Source organism: Pseudophryne corroboree, chromosome 2 (genome assembly GCF_028390025.1).
Source record: "Pseudophryne corroboree isolate aPseCor3 chromosome 2, aPseCor3.hap2, whole genome shotgun sequence".
Classification (NCBI taxonomy): Eukaryota; Metazoa; Chordata; class Amphibia; order Anura; family Myobatrachidae; genus Pseudophryne; species Pseudophryne corroboree.
The window spans coordinates 230489792-230509326 of record NC_086445.1 but is presented as its reverse complement, the minus strand read 5'-3'; the positions used below and the strand labels follow the sequence as shown (position 1 = coordinate 230509326).

Here is a 19535-nt window from a genome sequence, read left to right as displayed (position 1 = left end):
GAAACTAGGATTTCTGTCACCCGGGGCAAGGCAATAATTCGGCGCCCCCCCCCACCACCAAAAAAATAAATAAATAAATAAATTAAATAAATCAATAAAAAAACAGTAGTACTGTACTGTACAGTGTGCTATTTCTTTTATAAGTCTGATGAGTGCCGCCTCGATCGCTATATCTACCTAAACTCTATGGAGGAGGGCACCAGGGCCCGCTGCTTGGTGATACTGTGAGTGCCGGGGAACACTGCAGCTATATATATATATATATATATATATATAGTCCTTGGGGTCCGGCACCCCTAAACAATAGTAGCAATGGCCCAGGTGCCCTCTGTACTAGATAGTATATTGTCAGGTGTCACATCATATAAGCCAATGTTACGAGGCCCGTAGCCCAAAGGGGCAAAGGAGAGGCTACGGGCCCCGGAACATTGCTTGTTTGATGTGACACCTGACAATACACTTGTAACACTTCAAAAGACCTGCCTGAGTGGCGAAATATTTCTATATCTATATTTCTACATGTGTATAATATATATTTATATAAATAATATATACATTTATATATATATATATATATATACACACACACACACACACACACACACACACACACACACACACACACACACATAAATAGACATATATATATATATACACAAATAGACATATATATATGTATATGCATATACATATATATACACACATACATACAGTATATATACACATACAGTATATATATATAATATATATATATATATATATATATATTTATTATGTGTGATACTGGTTGCAAAAACATTTACATTTCTTGACAGAGCAGTCACAGTGTATATTTATTAAGCTCCCCCCTCCTCCTACATCAGGGCTGTGTACTACTGCAGCCAGCCAGCCAGCCAGCCAGCCAGGCTTTTAGCCTATTAGCCCCGGCCCCCAGTGCTGATACTGTGCCAGGCAGCCGCAGCACGAACCTACTTTTTTGGTGCGCATGCAGGGTTTTCTAGTGAAGACGGGGCCGCCAGAGACTCGAGACTCCCGCCTCTGGCTCCGTCCTCTCTGTTGCCGGGTGCATGCGTGTGACGTCACGTGCGCGCGCAACGTCATGACGTCACACACGCGATGTGCCGGCGTCCGCATCCCTGAAGCGCAGTGAGCCTCGTCTAGTGCTGCTGGCACTGTACAGCAGGTCACTTGCTGTCGGGGAGCCAGCGGAAGCGATCGCTGCAGAAGAACTGGGCTCATTAGCGCCCCCTAGAGCACAGCACCCGGGGCACGTGACCCCCTAGCCCCCCCCCCCTAGTTTTGGCCCTGTATACACCAGACCTTATTACATCTGATCAATCATTTAGCAAAGGATCTTGCACACTCTAATATAGACATACATGATTATTATCACCTCAGTGCAGTACAACACAGCATATTATAGACAGACCAAAATGATTATCATCACCCCAGTGCAGTACAGTGATCCAGTAGGGAGTCCGAGTTACTTACTACTGTTGGTGAGTTGGTCCTTTTAACTCTTTTACTTTAAATCCGGTAATTAGCATCACACACTGTATTATGGACCAATGCTATTTGCAGAAACATACAAATGCTGAACACACTCATCTACTGTATGTAAATATTTTTTATTACATTACAGGCCACAGTTTCTCTTAAAAGGCTGTTGTACCATATGAATGCTGAAAGGGGTACGTATAGTCTAAAAAGTGTCTTTATTGTCAGTTGTATAGGGAAAGCAGTCTCTTTACTTCCACAGCACAGCAAACAGGTCTTTATCACGGCAAGTTTACTGGGTACCTTAACCAAGCACTGATCCACAAACAGCATGTATACAAATCTCAGGCTCCCTGTCTCTAACCCACTGGCCCGCCTTCTATCGCCTGGCCACTTGTTGGCATCAGGAGCCCTGAGCCCTTGCCCTAATGAGCTTTATAAAAGTGTGGCACAGGTATGCCTGATTGCTGGGATTGTCTACTCCAAAACCTGAACCGTACCTGCATGGATGGGAGCCCGCCCACTCTCTCTCTCCCATCCAAACCCCAGGGACCCAAAACCGGCCTTGCTAAGGCCGAATGACAACCTGCTGTGTCCCAACACCTCCTTGGGGCTTCCACTTGGTCCAGTCCTAAACCCAGGTCGTTTTGGCCCGGTGCCCCGTGAAGACCAAATGGCAAGACTCGATACTGAAAAAGGCAATCTAGGGTAGAAAAGGCTGTTTTCACCTTAGCAGACTCGGTGAGGGTAATCTGCCAATAGCCTTTGTTAAGGTCAACAGTGGTCAAGTATTGGCTTTGGGTCAGTTGCTCGATCATCTCATCAACGCATGGCATGGGATAGGCATCAAATTTAGACACCTGGTTCAACCTGTAGAAGTCGTTGCAGAACCGTTGTGCTCTGGACGGCTTGGGAACCAGCACTATGGGGTTATTGGACTCTTTAAGAACCCCCAGGCGTAACATATCCTCCACTTCCTTGCGTACTGCGTCCCTCTTTGCCTCAGGTATACGGTACGGCTGCAGATTGACCACTACCACCGGAGGATTAACAATGTCATGCTCGATTATCTTAATCCTCCCTGGAATCGTTGAAAAGACATCTAAATTTCTTCTGACCATTTCTCTTGAGCTTGACGCGTCTTGACCTAGTCGAGAAATCTGTCAATTGGGACGCACATGCTGAGATCTTGGCCACTCTTACAGTTGCTGTCCCTGAGCTTTTCTTTCAAAGTTTCAGCAGATTTATATGATAGATCTGTGTAAGCTTCTGCTTTCCCGGTTGGCTCACACGATAAGTCACTGGCCCCACAGATTTGAGCACTGTATATGGCCCTTGCCAATGGGCATACATACAGCTTGCCCTCCACTGTGAGTACCAGGACCAAGACCTTGTCCCTAGGGTTAAAACTCAGTTCTTCAGCCGGACGTCATAATGACGTTTCTGTCTAGACTGGGCTTGAGTCATATGGTCCCTGACCAATGAGGCTATCTGCTGGAACTGCCCGTAGAGCTAGCGGACGAACTGTACTACATTTAGCTCCAGGGACATCTGTTGTTCCCACCCTTCCTTTAGGAGGTCCAGGATTCCCCGCGGCTGTCTGCCGTACAACAGCTCAAAGGGGCTGAAGCCAGTAGTGGACTGGGGAACATCTCGGATGGAAAACATCATAAAAAGGTAGGAGCTGGTCCCAATCCCTTTTGTCCTAGGTGACTGCCCTCCTGAGCATCTGCTTAGTGTGCAGTTAAAACGCTCCACCAAGCCATCTGTCTGGGGATGATACACTGAGGTGCGAATCTTTTTTACCCCCAGCATCCAATATAAGTCGCTCATCAGCCGAGACATAAAGGCAGTCCCCTGGTCGGTGAGGACCTCCCTGGGTTTGCCCAGGTGGGAGAAGATCAGCAATAGTTTTGGCAATGGTTGCGGTCTTCATATTCCGTAGAGGGATTGCTTCAGGGTATCGTGTGGCATAATCAAGGAGGACTAAGATATACTGGTGTCCCCTTGTTTTTTTTTCACCGGCCCCACAATATCTATCCCAATTCTTTCAAAGGGAATTGAGATTACCGGAAGTAGTATGAGGGGAGCTCTGTATTGGGGCTTTGGTGCGGTATGGGACACTCCTGACACTACTTTGCTACCGACGCCCGGATTCCTGGGGAGAAAAACTGCTGCTGTTCCTTCTGCAGAGGTTTCTCCTCCCCCAAATGTCCTCCCCACAACTGTGAATGGGCAGCTTCCAGGACCAGAGGCTGATAGACTCGTGGCACTGTAAGCTGCCCAACTTTCTTACCCCGTTCCTCGACAACCCTATATAGTAAATCCTTCCCTACTATGAAATAAGGGCTGCCCCTCCTGGGTAAGGGCGAATACCTTTTCCCATTATAACTACAAATGTTCTGGAAAGCATTTGCGAGTTTCAGGTCTTCTCGCAGGTCTCGTCCAAAATCCTGAAGCGACATGACAGTTGTTAATGTCCTTTCGTCACTCGCCTCCTCTGGGTCAGTCGGCTCCTCTGGCATAGACGTACCGACTCCACACAGACAGTCAGCTCAGGAAGAATTACTCGACCTTCGAGCTGTGAGAGTAAGGCAGCTCCTCGAGTTGAAATGCCAGCAGTTCCGACAGGCTAGGGAAATCCCACCCCAGGATCAAAGGGTAGGGCGAGCGCGGGGCGTCGGCTGCCATCGGCTGTATTGCCCACCTCTGATGTTGCACTGGAACCTGCACTCTGGGGTATTTGCGAGTGGCACCATGGACGCAGGGCACCTCAACCGCAGGTAAAACCTGGTCAATGCCTTCAGGTACCGACCCCGTGGAAATAATTGTCAACTCACTCCCGGTATCGACAAGCACATGGATTGGCCATGCTGCGATCTGGAGGGTCACCTGGAACCGGGAGGGCACAGATGAACCCTTGCTTCCGATACAGCTGTAGGCTTGTTTGCCATGATTTCTCTGCTCCACACTCCATAGGCTCAGGCTGTTTGGTACAGTCCTTTCGGATGTGGCCCTGTTCCCCGCACTCATAGCAGATGACCGGATTGGTCTAGTACCCCGTTTCCGGAGGTAGAAGGTTTCGGGGTCTTGGAACTGACCGAGCCTCTCTGTCTAAGGGCTTAGCCATTTTCCCCAGAATATCATATCTCTCCATTGCAGCGTCTAGGTTCTCCATATTTTGGGGGTCAGTCTGGAGAACCCACCTCTGCATGCCTCTGTCTAAGACCTGCACACAGTGGTCTATGGCTATGGTCTCCACCACTTGGGTGGCCGTATTCCTCTCCGGCTGAAGCCAAGACCTCACCATCTTCCGAAGTTCAGCCAGATGGATTTGAGAATTCTCTGTCGTGGTCCAACGCCAGTCCTGGAACGGCTGGGCTTTGCGGGCCTTGGTTATGCTGATACGACCCAATATAGCAGCTTTAAGCTGCGAATAGGCGGATGCCTGGTCCACAGGGAGGTCATGGTACGTTTTCTGTTGATTCCCCGTCAAATATGGGGTCAGCTTATTCACCCAGCTATCCTCTGGTCATCCCAGGCGTGCGACCGCACACTCAAAGGTCCCCAGGTAGGCTTCTACATTGTCTGAGGGACACATCTTGTCTGAGGGACACATCTTTTGCAACAGACCAGGCTCCTGGTGATGCTGTCGCAGGAGACCCACTTCATCACGCACCAGGCGCAGGGTTTCCTGCTGAGCCTGTACTTGTGTTTGGAGAAGCTACATCTGGGATTGTTGCACTGCAGCCACATTACTTAGGGCCCTTAATAACTCCTCCATGGTAGACAGAACAGAAGCACGATATATGAACCTTGCGTCCCTTAACATACATTACCAAATCACAATCCAACAAAACAGGAAGAAACAAAAAAATACTTTAAAAAAACAACAAAAAAACAAAACAACAACAACAACAACAATTGACACACACCCTGGCTGGTTACTAACCAGAGGAAGTTTGTAGAGTCTGCGGAGACTGTCCCGGCTCCGGTGGCTCCTGCAGCCGCTGGGTTCCCACTGCGCTTAGTGCGCCCAGCAGAAGGCCCCACGTTGGGCGCTAATTGTATCAAAGCAGTCTGTTTAACTTCCACAGCACAGCAAACAGGTCTTTATCGCGGCAAGTTTACTGGGTACCTTAACCAGGTACCGGTCCACAAACAGCATGTATACAAATCTCAGGCTCCCTGTCTCTAACCCACTGGCCCGCCCTCTATCACCTGGCCACTTGTTGGCATCAGGAGCCCTTGCCCTAACGAGCTTTATAAAAGTGTGGCACAGGTGTGCCTGATTGCTGGGATTGTCTACTCCAAAACCTGAACCGGATCTACATGGCTGGGAGCCCGCCCATTACCTTGCTAAAGCCGAATGACTGCCTGCTGTCACCCAACACGTCCCTGGGGCTTCCCCTTGGTCCAGTCCTAATCCCAGGTCGTTTTGGCCCAGGGCACCCAAACTGGTGTGCCCTGTCCTGCAAACACCCGGGTTGGCATCCGGACTGGACTGCCACTATGTATGTATGTATGTATGTATGTATGTATGTATGTATTATATATATATATATATATATATATATATATATATATATATACATACACACTGCTCAAAAAAATAAAGGGAACACTTAAACAACACAATGTAACTCCAAGTCAATCACACTTCTGTGAAATCAAACTGTCCACTTAGGAAGCAACACTGATTGACAATCAATTTCACATGCTGTTATGCAAATGGAATACACAACAGGTGGAAATTATAGGCAATTAGCAAGACACCCCCAATAAAGGAGTTGTTCTGCAGGTGGTGACCATAGACCACTTCTCAGCTCCTATGCTTTCTGGCTGATGTTTTGGTCACTTTTGAAAGCTGGCGGTGCTTTCACTCTAGTGGTAGCATGAGACGGAGTCTACAACCCACACAAGTGGCTCAGGTAGTGCAGCTCATCCAGGATGGCACATCAATGCGAGCTGTGGCAAGAAGGTTTGCTGTGTCTGTCAGCGTAGTGTCCAGAGCATGGAGGCGCTACCAGGAGACAGGCCAGTACATCAGGAGACGTGGAGGAGGCCGTAGGAGGGTAACAACCCATCAGCAGGACCGCTACCTCCGCCTTTGTGCATGGAGAAACAGGAGGAGCACTGCCAGTGCCCTGCAAAATGACCTCCAGCAAGCCACAAATGTGCATGTGTCTACTCAAACGATCAGAAACAGACTCCATGAGGGTGGTATGTGGGCCCGACGTCCACAGGTGGGGGTTGTGCTTACAGCCCAACACCGTGCAGGACGTTTGGCATTTGCCAGAGAACACCAAGATTGGCAAATTTGCCACTGGCGCCCTGTGCTCTTCACAGATGAAAGCAGGTTCTCACTGAGCACATGTGACAGAGTCTGGAGACGCCAAGGAGAACGGTCTGCTGCCTGCAACATCCTCCAGCATGACCGGTTTGGCAGTGGGTCAGTAATGGTGTGGGGTGGCATTTCTTTGGGGGGCCGCACAGCCCTCCATGTGCTCGCCAGAGGTATCCTGACTGCCATTAGGTACCGAGATCAGATCCTCAGACCCCTTGTGAGACCATATGCTGGTGCGGTTGGCCCTGGGTTCCTCCTAATGCAAGACAATGCTAGACCTCATGTGGCTGGAGTGTGTCAGCAGTTCCTGCAAGACGAAGGCATTGATGCTATGGACTGGCCCGCCCATTCCCCAGACCTGAATCCAATTGAGCACATCTGGGACATCATGTCTCGCTCCATCCACCAACACCACAGACTGTCCAGGAGTTGGTGGATGCTTTAGTCCAGGTCTGGGAGAAGATCCCTCAGGAGACCATCCGCCACCTCATCAGGAGCATGCCCAGGCGTTGTAGGGAGGTCATACAGGCACGTGGAGGCCACACACACTACTGAGCCTCATTTTTACTTGTTTTACGGACATTACATCAAAGTTGGATCAGCCTGTAGTGTGTTTTTCCACTTTAATTTTGAGTGTGACTCCAAATCCAGACCTCCATGGGTTAATACATTTGATTTCCATTGATAATTTTTGTGTGATTTTGTTGTCAGCACATTCAACTTTGTAAAGCACAAAGTATTTAATAAGAATATTTCATTCATTCAGATATAGGATGTGTTATTTAAGTGTTCCCTTTATTTTTTTGAGCAGTGTATATATATATATATATATATATATATAAACACATTAAGAAAGAAGTCATGTGAATCTTACTTGTATAGTGTTTGAGCTGGAACATGCATCATGGGACTCCCAACAGGTGAGCCATGGATTGGGGACCTACAGGGAAACAAACACATTGTGTAAATGTACAAATATAAGGAGGCCAGTATGTTGCATAGAGTAAGAGAATCAACGTTCATGTGATAGACACATACTTGTTTAAATACACAAGAATAGGATATTACAGTAGAGCTGTAGTTATCCCTAATTGCACAATCACCATTGTGTTTACTTGTGTCACTTTCATAGCTGGTTTCCTGCACAGACTAATTACTATGTAATGCTAGAAGGATATTACTTGCCGTACTGGCAGGAAGAGTGTTTGACTCACGCATACTGCAGATTTGTGCTGGTTGATGGCTGGCAGATATCACCTTCCTCCATCGGGGTATGATCAGTCCATACTGGAGACAATTGTTTTTCCTCACTTTTATCACTGTTAAAAATAAAAACCCAACAAAATATATAACATACCACATTAAATTGAGCTTCTATCGGAAGATTATATTAGTATGAATTTCTTTATTTTGCATCCAAAAAATAATTATGCAACTGGTTCTAGTGTGGATGAGATTAGAATGCATCCAGTCACACAATTTACTGACAAGCAAATGAAAAGGAGCCAATCACAGTGCAGCAGTCTCCATCACATTACTATTCTGTCTGGTTGCATGACAACAGAAATAAATCTTGTTGTCTCTGCGCAGCTTCACTTGTGCTTTCACACATGTATTATCTGTTGTAGATATTTATCAGTTTACATAGTTCGTATTGTACACAACTTGTCTTGTAATATCTGTACTACAGTAAATTGTACAGTAACTGTAATTACAGATAATAGGTGTTAAAAATGTCTGTTTCTCAGTCAAATATAAACTGCAGTAGATGTGGAATCCATGTTATCTCTTGAATAATGGCCTCTGTGTAGCACAAGTGCAGTGAGAGCTGATGGCCCAGCCACCTCCAGCTCTCACTGGCTGCCTGATAATGAAATACAGATACTCCTTTCCCCCCGCACGGGAATATCTCACACTTTCTTGTACTTTCCTTAAATTGCTGCAGCATGTTGTGAGTCCTTCCTGTGTTGCCCCCCCAAACCCTCAGTGACAAGAATGACCAAAACGTGGCTTGTTGCTGCAGATCTCACTGCGCAAAGATTTATAGTATAAAGGAGCCAAATGGCAAGCAATAACAAATTGTATGCTTTACTTGTTCCTGGATTGTGCTAGGGAAAGAAATCTTTGACTGATCCCTGGGATTGTGGCTGTTTCGTACCTCAAACTACTACACATCATACTGCCGCATTAGACTTATTTGAAACACTAAATCATACTCTGTAGAAAATGTACATCATACATTTGTGCATTATTAGGCACGCTTTCCTAAATAGAATAAAAACCTTCAAACACTGAAACGGGACATACAGTACATAATAATGACAGTCTAGATGTCCTTCTCTCTCAGGTATTATTACTTTCTCCATTTTGCTTATTATATAGATTCAATAAACAATACAACAGTCCAGGTGTACAAAGCATTTTTTACAATTATGTCTTTAAGATGAATACAGGAAATATAGAAAATGTAATTAATTATCAGCAGAGATGTGCAAGCAAATGTCTCCCTGACTGTGAGGATCACAAAGTCCTAATCCAGAGGTTCTCAAACGCGGTCCTCAAGGCACCGCAATGGTCCAGGTTTTAGGTATATCCATGGCTCAGCACAGATGGTTAAATCAAATTGACTAAGGTACTAATTAAGTCACCTGTGGCCAAGCATGGATAAACTTAAAACCTGGACCATTGGCGCGCCTTGAGGACCGCATTTGAGAACCTCTGTCCTAATCTAAAGATCCTCTGGAACTATATTAGGACATATACAACTGTAAGGTAACAGTTATCTTCCGGCAGGGTCGGACTGGCCCACAGGGGTACCAGGAAAACCACCGGTAGGCCCCACTGCCTGAGGGCCCACTCCTTCCTCTAGGGATCAGGTTCCAGACTGTGCACTTGTATTATACATGGTGGATATGTTGCATTACACTGCACTAAACTATTGTGTATTTCAAGCCTCTGGGGTTGCTGGTCACACCACCTTTTTAGGCTGGCCACAACCCTAAGTATGGGCCCCTATCACTGCATTCCCCGGTGGGCCCTTCATGCCCCAGTCCGACACTGTCTTCTGTATACAAACAAGTAATACCCATTTACTGTATATGTGATAGTATTGCTTGGCTCCTCAACAATGATGACTGGCGATACCAGGGGCTTTAATAATATTGCCCTTACAAAATATATTAGAAAGAGTCATTAAATGTATAACTTGGTAGAACTTGGGGACGTATTACAGGTGTTACAATTTATTAGCATAGTAGTATGCAATGGTGCAAGTAGAAAAAAAATGTCTTACAGGTACTGTACGCGCGCCCCTAAGGCGCGTACAACAAAAAATGGGTGTGGCCAAATGCCACATGGGGCGTGGCCAATAAAAATGGGGGCATGATACACATATGGGGAGGGGGGGCAGATACACATATGACCCCAATAGTGCCAGATACATGTTGCCCCACAGTGCCAGATACACATTGCACCACAGTGCCAGATACACAAATGCCCCCACTGTGTCAGATATACATTGACCCCCTGTGCCAGATACAGAAATGCCCCCACAGTGCCAGATATGCCCCCCGTGCCAGATACATATATATGCCCCCAGTGCAAGATATGCCCCCAGTGCCAGATACAGAAATGCCCCCAGTGCCAGATACACATGTCCCCACAGTGCCAGATACAGAAATGCCCCCACAGTGCCAGATATGCCCCCAGTGCCAGATACAGAGATGACTCCAGTGCCAGATATGCCCCCAGTGCCAGATACAGAAGTGTCCCCAGTGCCAGATACACATGCCCCCCCAGTGCCAGATACAGAAATGCCCCCACAGTGCCAGATATGCCCCCAGGGCCAGATAGAGATGCCCCAAGTGCCAGATATGCCCCCAGCACCAGGTACACATGCCCCCCCCCCCCCCTTCCCCTGCTGCTTACCGTGCTGCTGCTGTCGTCCTGTTCCTGTGTGTAAGGGGAGGAGAGCGCAGCGTGCGCCTCTCCTGCCCCTCAGTCTCAGGCGGCGGTGCGGGTGTCACTCTACCTTCAATTAGGCGCCGATCCATGAGCCAATCAAAGCTCGTGGTCCGCACGCAGCGCTCTCCTCCCCTCATGCAGCAGCGGCACGGTGAGCAGCAGCGGAGGGAGGGAGCGGCGGCCCGGCGGCGGTGGGTACGGCGTACCCACGGCTAAATTCTTAAGGGTACGCCGTACCCACCCGTACCCGCCCACTTGCACCGCTGGTAGTATGTGTAATCATGTGTGTTATGTAGACTATTACAATATTTCATCATTAATTAGAGAGAATGAAAACTTACCCTGGCACCACAATTGTAATACGAGCTTTTGTGTATCCATTACTACTGTCTGCAACCTCTGAGGGATTGAAAGCAAGAGTTATGAGTGGTTGAAAGATGCAAGACAATAACATAGTGGACCAACATACACATGTCTAAAACAAAAGTCATTCAGCGGATACTGTACTACTGAAGACAAGATGAATACCACTGCATGCAGTTCAGTAATGTATTTATAGGAGTGTCCCTAAAACCACATTTTATTTAATCTTTCAGGCAGATATCTTATAGCAGATGCAGGTGGAAGCATGGTACAGTGATGCGCAATGTCCATAGACCTGCGCCCTATTGCAAAATGCACTAGTGCCACAATTTTTTTTGCCGACTGCATCTTTATTATTTATTTATTACCAGTTATTTATATAGCACACACATATTCTGCAGCGCACTACAGAGAGAATATTTGGTCACATCAGTCCCTGCACCAATGGAGCTTACGATCTACATTCCTTACCACATGTACACACACTCACATTCACACTAGGTTTAATTTTTGTTGGGATCCAATTAACCTACCAGTATATTTTTGGATTGTGGGAGGAAACCCACGCAAGCACAGGGAGAATATACAAACTCCACACAGTTAGAGCCATGGTGGGAATTGAACCTATGACCTCAGTACTGTGAGGCAGTAATGATAACCATTACACAATCCATACTGCCCCTTCATGACAAAGGAATTCCCAATTTACTGTGGCGGACTCATGAGACTGGTCTACTCTCTTGGAAGTCCTGGAAAGGTCAAGAAAACTCTGTGGAATCTCTTGGACATTCTGGGGAGTAGGCAAGTATGCATAGAACCTAGGTATTGTGAAAAGGATCACATACACTGGAAAAAGTACAAGCTGTTTTCTTGATTTTCTCACTCAGGTGGACAGCGTCAGGTAAACTTCCCACAACATAGGTTTCACACCATGGCAGTTCACAGGTTATAGCAGGCAGTTCACAATTCACAGACACATTGGTAAAACATACAGTACACATACATACCTCCCAACATGACCCTCTCCAGGAGGGACACAATGCTCTGATCCTGGACTTCCCTCTTAATGTATGATTGCCGACACCTTAATGCAGACATGTCCAAACTGCGTCCCTCCAGCTGTTGTGAAACTATATATCCCAGCATGCCCTGACACAGTTTTGCTGTCAGAGAATGCTAAAGCTATGTCAGGGCATGCTGGGATGTGTAGTTTCTCAACAGCTGGAGGGCCGCAGTTTGGACATGCCTGCCTTAATGGATAAGAAAGGTGTTTCAGCACAAGTGATGGCAATCATATATTAAGAGAGAAGTCCAGGAGCAAAGAATTCTGTCCCTCCTGGAGAGGGTCATGTTGGGAGGTATGCACATGGCTTCCTAGTGTAAACCACACACCCTCGGGTCTATCGCCCGGCAGTCCAGCATTGGAAGCACTGTGTCCCTGTACTGAACACATACTTCAAGGTAGATGGCAGGTGCTGTTAATTAATAAGTCTAGCTTCTGGCTAACAACTGATTGAGGAAACCTGGACTGGATCCTTCAGCCCTGTTGTTGCCAGGAGCGGATTTAGGGGTAATGGTGCCCCTAGGCACAACAGTAACAGCCGCCCCCTGTCTGCCTAATTTTATTATTTTCTTTTCTTGGTTAAAAGCCCTCATTTGATGAAGGCAATTTGATATAATAATAAAAATAGGATTTTAATACCTACCGGTAAATCCTTATCTACTAGTCCGTAGAGGATGCTGGGGTCCACTTCAGTACCATGGGGTATAGACGGTTCCGCAGGAGCCATGGGCACTTTAAGACTTTTCAAGGGTGTGAACTGGCTCCTCCCTCTATGCCCCTCCTCCAGACCTCAGTATAGGAACTGTGCCCAGGGAGACGGACATTTTGAGGAAAGGATTTACTTTTAATTTAATGGTGAGATTCATACCAGCTCACACCTCAACCATGCCGCACAACATGGCACTCAACATAACCCACGCCAACAGGCATGAACAATTGCAGCAACATGCTCAAATAACCGTAAAACACAACATTGGTGTAACTACAAAATTAACAACTGCAGGTAAAGTACGCACTGGGTCGGGTGCCCAGCATCTTCTACGGACTAGGAGAAAAGGATTTACCGGTAGGTATTAAAATCCTATTTTCTCATACATCCTAGAGGATGCTGGGGTCCACTTCAGTACCATGGGGTTATACCAAAGCTCCAGTACGGGCGGGAGAGTGCGGATGACCCTGCAGCACCGATTGACCAAACTTGAGGTCCTCATCGGCCAAGGTGTCAAACTTGTAAAACTTAGCAAATGTGTTTGACCCTGACCAAGTAGCTGCTCGGCAAAGTTGTAAAGCCGAGACGCCCCGGGCAGCTGCCCAGGATGAGCCCACCTTTCTAGTAGAATGGGCATTTACCGACTTCGGTACCGGCAATCCTGCCGTGGAATGAGTGTGCTGAATCGTTCCCCTGATCCAGCGCGCAATAGTCTGCTTAGAAGCAGGACACCCAATCTTGTTGGGAGCATACAGGACAAACAAAGCCTCCGTTTTCCTTATCCAAGCTGTTCTTGCGACATTAATCTTCAAAGCTCTAACCACATCAAGAGACTTTGACTCAGTGAAAGTGTCAGTAGCTACTGGCACCACAATAGGTTGGTTTATGTGGAAAGACGAAACCACCTTTGGAAGAAACTGTTGACGAGTTCTTAACTCTGCCCTATCTTCATCAGGTAAGGGCTCTTGTGAGACAAGGCCCCCAACTCAGACACCCGCTTTGCGGATGCCAAGGCCAAAAGCATCACCACTTTCAAAGTGAGAAACTTCAACTCTATCTCCTGTAGAGGTTCAAACCAACTTGATTGAAGGAACTGCAACACCACATTAAGGTCCCATGGTGCCACTGGAGGCACAAATGGAGGCTGGATGTGCAGAACCCCTTTCACGAACGTCTGAACTTCTGGAAGGGAGGCCATTTGTTTTTGAAAGAAAACTAATAAGGCCGAAATCTGGACCTTGATTGAACCCAGTCTAAGGCACGCATCCACGCCAGCCTGCTGAAAATGGAGAAAACGTCCTAACTCAAACTCTTCCGTAGGAGCCTTCTTGGATTCACACCAAGACACATATTTTCTCCAAATACGGTGGTAATGTTTAGACGTTACTCCTTTCCTGGCCTGAATAAGAGTGGGGATGACTTCCTTGGGAATACCCTTTCGAGCTAGGATCCGGCACTCAACAGCCATGCCGTCAAACGTAGCCACAGTAAGTCTTGATACACGCACGGCCCCTGCTGCAGCAGGTCCTCGCGAGGAGGAAGAGGCAGAGGATCTTCTATGAGCAACTCCTGAAGATCTGGATACCAAGCCCTCCTTGGCCAGTCTGGGGCAATGAAGATTGCTCAAACTCTTGTTCTTCTTATGATTTTTAGAACTTTTGGAATCGGTGGAAGTGGAGGGAAGACATATACCGACCGAACAGTGCCGTTTCTAGCGGCGGGCGAGCCGTGCAACCGCACGGGGCGCCCGCCGCGGCACTTCTTGAGCACTTTAAAATCCATTCCCACCTCCTCCGTCCTCCCGAGTACCCAGCTCCGGGGGCGGAGTTTCATGGAATGACGCGGTGCGTCGTGACGTCACGACGCAATCGCGTCATTCCACGAAACTCCGCCCCCGAGCTGGGTACTCGGGAGGACGGAGGAGGGGGAGCCAAGCCGGCGGCGGCGCGAAGAGGAGGGAGAGGTGGCGAAGAGCGGGAACAACCGCTTCAACTGTAAGTCAGCCTCTCCCTCTCTCTCTCTCTCTCTCTACCCCCCCTCTGCCACCTGCCATCATGCATACAAAGGGGACACTTGCCTGCCATAATATGTTAAATGGGGACACTTGCCTGCCATAATGTGTTAAATGGGGACACCTGCCTGCGTACTGTGTAAAATGGGGACACCTGCCTGCGTACTGTGTAAAATGGGGACACCTGCCTGCATACTGTGTAAAATGGGGACACCTGTCTGCATACTGTGTAAAATGGGGACACCTGTCTGCGTACTGTGTAAAATGGGGACACCTGCCTGCATACTGTGTAAATGGGGACGCGTGCCTGCCATACTGTGTAAAATGGGGACTCTTGCCTGCCGTACTGTGTAAAATGGGGGCACGTGCCTGCCGTACTGTGTAAAATGGGGGCACGTGCCTGCCACAATGTGTAAAATGGGGACACTTGCCTGCCGTACTGTGTAAAATGGAGGCACGTGCCTGCCGCAATGTGTAAAATGGGGACACTTTCCTGCCGCAATGTGTAAAATGGGGACACTTGCCTACCGTGCTGTGTAAATGGGGACACTTGCCTGCCGTGCTGTGTAAAATGGGGTCGCGTGCCTGCTGTAATGTGTAAAATGAGGACTTTTTTTTTTTTATCCTGTGGTGGCCGTGATGATGAGATCAGATGAGGCCACGCCCATCTTAACAAAACCACGCCCATTTTAACGAGGCCCCGCCCCCTTGCCGGGAGCGCGCGCATGCTTTTACTCTTTATATCTATGGGGGGGGGGGGGGGGCGCGCATTTTTTTTATGTGAATGGGTGGGGGGGGGGGGGCGCATTTTTTTTATGTGAATGGGGGGGGCGCATTTTTAAATATCGCTCTGGGAGCCAAATTGGCTAGAAACGGCCCTGCGACCGAAACACCCACTGGGTCACCAGTGCATCCACTGCTATTGCTTGAGGGTCTCTCGACCTGGAACAATATCTCTAAAGCTTCTTGTTGAGACGAGATGCCATCATGTCTACTTGAGGAACTCCCCAAAGACTTGCCACCTCTGCGAAGACTTCTTGGTGGAGACACCATTCTCCTGGATGGAGATCGTGTCTGCTGAGGAAGTCTGCTTCCCAGTAGTCCACTCCCGGAATGAAAATTGCTGACAGAGCTCTTGCATGTCTTTCTGCCCAGAGGAGGATCTTTGTCACCTCTGCCATTGCCGCTCTGCTTTTCGTTCCGCCTTGCCGGTTTATGTAAGCGACTGCTGTTACATTGTCCGTCTGGATCTGCACGGGTTGATCTTGAAGAAGATGTACCGCTTGTAGAAGGCCGTTGTAAATGGCTCTCAATTCCAGAACGTTTATGTGAAGGCAGGCTTCCTGACTTGACCATTTTCCTTGGAAGCTTTCCCCCTGTGTGACTGCTCCCCAACCTCGGAGACTTGCATCCGTGGTTACCAGGACCCAGTCCTGAATCCCAAACCTGCATCCCTCTAGTAGGTGAGAACTGTGTAGCCACCACAGGAGCAAAATCATGGCTTTGGAGGACAGGATTATCTTCCGGGGCATGTGTAGGTGGGATCCGGACCACTTGTCCAACAGGTCCCACTGGAATACTCTGGCACGGAATCAGCCAAACTGTATGGCCTCGTAGGCCGCTACAATCTTCCCCAACAACCAAATGCATTGATGGATCAACACTCTTGTTGGTTTCAAAATTTGTTTGACCATTCTCTGGATTTCCAGAGCTTTTTCTACTGGAAGAAATACTTTCTGTACTTCTGTGTCCAGTATCATCCCTAAAAAGGACAATCTTGTCGCTGGTTCCAACTGCGACTTCGGAAAATTCATGATCCAACCGTGTTGTTGGAGTACTGATAGGGAGAGTGCAATGTTCCGCACCAACCGTTCCCTGGATCTCGCTTTTATCAGGAGATCGTCCAGGTAAGGAATTATATTGACTCTTTGTTGTCGAAGGAGGACCATCATCTCTGCCATCACCTTGGTGAATACCCACGGTGCCGTGGAGAGTCCGAATGGCAACGTCTGGAACTGGTAATGGCAATTCTGCACTGCGAATCTCAGATAAGCTTGGTGAGGAGGATAAATGGGGACATGCAAGTAAGCATCCTTTATGTCTACTGACACCATGAAGTCCCCCTCCTCCAGTCTGGAAATCACTGCCCTCAGAGATTCCATCTTGGACTTGAACCTTTTCAGGTAGAGATTCAGATTTTTCAGGTTTAAAATTGGTCTGACCGAGCCGTCTGGCTTTGGAACTACGAAGAGGCTTGAATAAAACCCTTCTCCTTGCTGTGACAAGGGTACCAGGACAATGACTTGATCCTGACATAATTTTTGAATTGCCGTTGTTACTGCCTCTCTTTCTGGAAGAGAAGCTGGCAAGGTCGATTTGAAAAATCGGGATGGGGGGACGTCTTGAAACTCCAGTTTGTATCCATGGGACACTATTTGTAAGACCCATGGGTCCAGGCCAGATTGAAGCCAGATGTGACTGAAAAGTTTCAGACGTGCTCCCACCCGAGCGGACTCCCGCAAGGGAGCCCCAGCATCATGCTGCAGATTTGGCAGAAGCAGGGGTTGATTTCTGCTCCTGCGATCCTGGAGATGCTGCAGATTTTTTCCCCTTTTCCCCTTCCTCTACCTGCAAAGAAGGGGGAACCTTTGGCCTTTTTGTATTTGTTGGGCCGAAAGGACTGCATCTGAGAGTGATGTGTCTTTTTCGCCGGTGCAGGAGCATAAGGCAAGAATGTCGACTTACCTGCGGTAGCCACAGAGACTAATGCATCCAGCCCATCTCCAAACAAGGCCTCACCTTTATACGGGAGAGCCTCCATATTTCTTTTGGAATTTGCATCAGCATTCCACTGGCGAATCCACAACGCCCTCCGAGCTGATACTGCCATGGTAGCGGCTTTTGAACCCAAGAGCCCAATTTGATATGACCTAATGTTCGGAGTATCTTGTCTCTATCTATAGTGTTAATTTCCGATGACAGGTTATCTGACCATTTTTCGATAGCCCTACTCAACCATGCGCAAGCAATGGTGGGCCTGAGCAATGTACCATTGGCCACATAAATAGATTTTAACGTAGTCTCCAACTTGCGGTCTGCCGGCTCCTTCAGTGAAGCCATCCCAGGTGCAGGGAGAATCACCTTTTTAGTTAACCTTGACAGGGCACTGTCTAATATGGGGGGTGACTCCCACCTTTCCCTGTCCTCTGCCGGGAAAGGATAAGCAACCTGAATCCTTTTGGGAATCTGAAATTTATTTTCAGGGTTTACCCAGACTCCCTTAAACAAGGTATTTAGCTCATGAGAAGGAGGGAAAGTTACATTAATTTTCCTTTCTTTATAAAAATAAGCCTTCTCCTGAGGTACAGGAGGGGCTTCCGTAACTTCCAAAACTTACTTTATAACAACAATCATATATTGAATGCTTTTTGCCAATTTAGGATCTATCCCCCTGGAATCACTATCGTCGACACAGGAATCAGAGTTCGTGTCGGTATCAGTATGTACTATTTGTGCAAATGGTCTCTTATGTGACCCAGAGGGGTCGCCTATGGATGAAAAAGCAGGACTATGAAAAATCACATCTTCCACTGATTTTCTCCAGCTTTCTTCATGAGACTCAGACTTATCCAATCTCTTACTGATATGATTCACACTATCACGTAATTCTTTCACCCTTTCAGGCTCGTAGTGTGCCGGCAGCGCCACCACATTACAACTCTCTGTCTCTAAAATGGCTCCCTCAGGTGAAGAGCTCCCTGCCTCAGACATGTCACACACGTGCACAACCGCACCACAGACACTCCGGGACAGTAAAATCTGTCAGAAGGACACAGATAGGATTTGCCAGTTCACAACCCAGCGCCAGTAACACAATGTCTGTGAACACAAAATGCCCACTGACATGCAGCGCTTTTATAGTGTTAATCACACAATTATATAGCACCAAATTCACTGTGATCCCCCCTGTTTTGCACCCTGATACTTGTTCAGCAGTGGAGGAGGACCAGCGTTCTTCTCTGCAGCCTGGAAGGAGAGAAAATGGCGCTGAGCAGTGTGCTGGCTGACTGAGAAGGAAGCTCCACCCCCTCAATGGCGCGTTTCTCCTCAGCTTTTATGAGGTCATTATACTGGCGGGGGAAGGACTGTGCCTCAGCAACTTATGCCCCTTATTTATACCAGTTTCAATAGGTTTCATGCTGCCCAGGGCGCCCCCCCCCCCCCGCGCCCTGCACCCTGCAGTGCCTGTGTATGTGTGGTCAACATGGCGTGCTGCGCTCCCGCCAGCCACGCGGTACCTTTAGCCGTCACTTTGATCAAGAGCCTTTCTTCTAATACTTACCTGTCTTCTGACTTCTGGCTCTGCAAGGGGGGTGACGGCGTGCTGTGGGAGCAGGGCCGGCGCTACCACTAGGCAGCTTTAGGCAGCTGCCTATGGGCGGCGACCACTGGAGGGCGGCACAACACACTGAAGAAATTACCAGCCGGCAGCTCCACTCGCGATTGGCTCCCACGTCATGTTGGCTACTTCCCCCGTCCCTGCGATTGGGCTCCCCCGAATGTTATCCGCGTCCCCCCCCCG

General features: G+C 48.0%; 1 protein-coding gene and 1 long non-coding RNA gene across 6 annotated transcripts in view; one reads left to right on the top strand and one right to left on the bottom strand.

Annotated features, from left to right (window-relative positions):
- STAT6 (signal transducer and activator of transcription 6) overlaps positions 1-19535 on the bottom strand; it is a 447399-nt gene that overhangs the window by 13406 nt on the left and 414458 nt on the right. For all 5 annotated transcript variants that reach the window (XM_063952434.1, XM_063952435.1, XM_063952432.1 and 2 more), the window contains 3 exons: positions 11149-11206; positions 8059-8163; positions 7719-7784 (listed from right to left, as the gene is read on the bottom strand). In XM_063952434.1, coding sequence (XP_063808504.1) covers positions 7719-7784; positions 8059-8163; positions 11149-11206 — 229 coding nt within the window. The remainder of the gene's footprint in view (positions 1-7718; positions 7785-8058; positions 8164-11148; positions 11207-19535) is intronic.
- LOC135011145 (uncharacterized) overlaps positions 1641-19535 on the top strand; it is a 65145-nt gene continuing 47250 nt past the window's right edge. The window contains exon 1 of the long non-coding RNA XR_010210292.1: positions 1641-1691. This is a non-coding gene — a long non-coding RNA (uncharacterized LOC135011145). The remainder of the gene's footprint in view (positions 1692-19535) is intronic.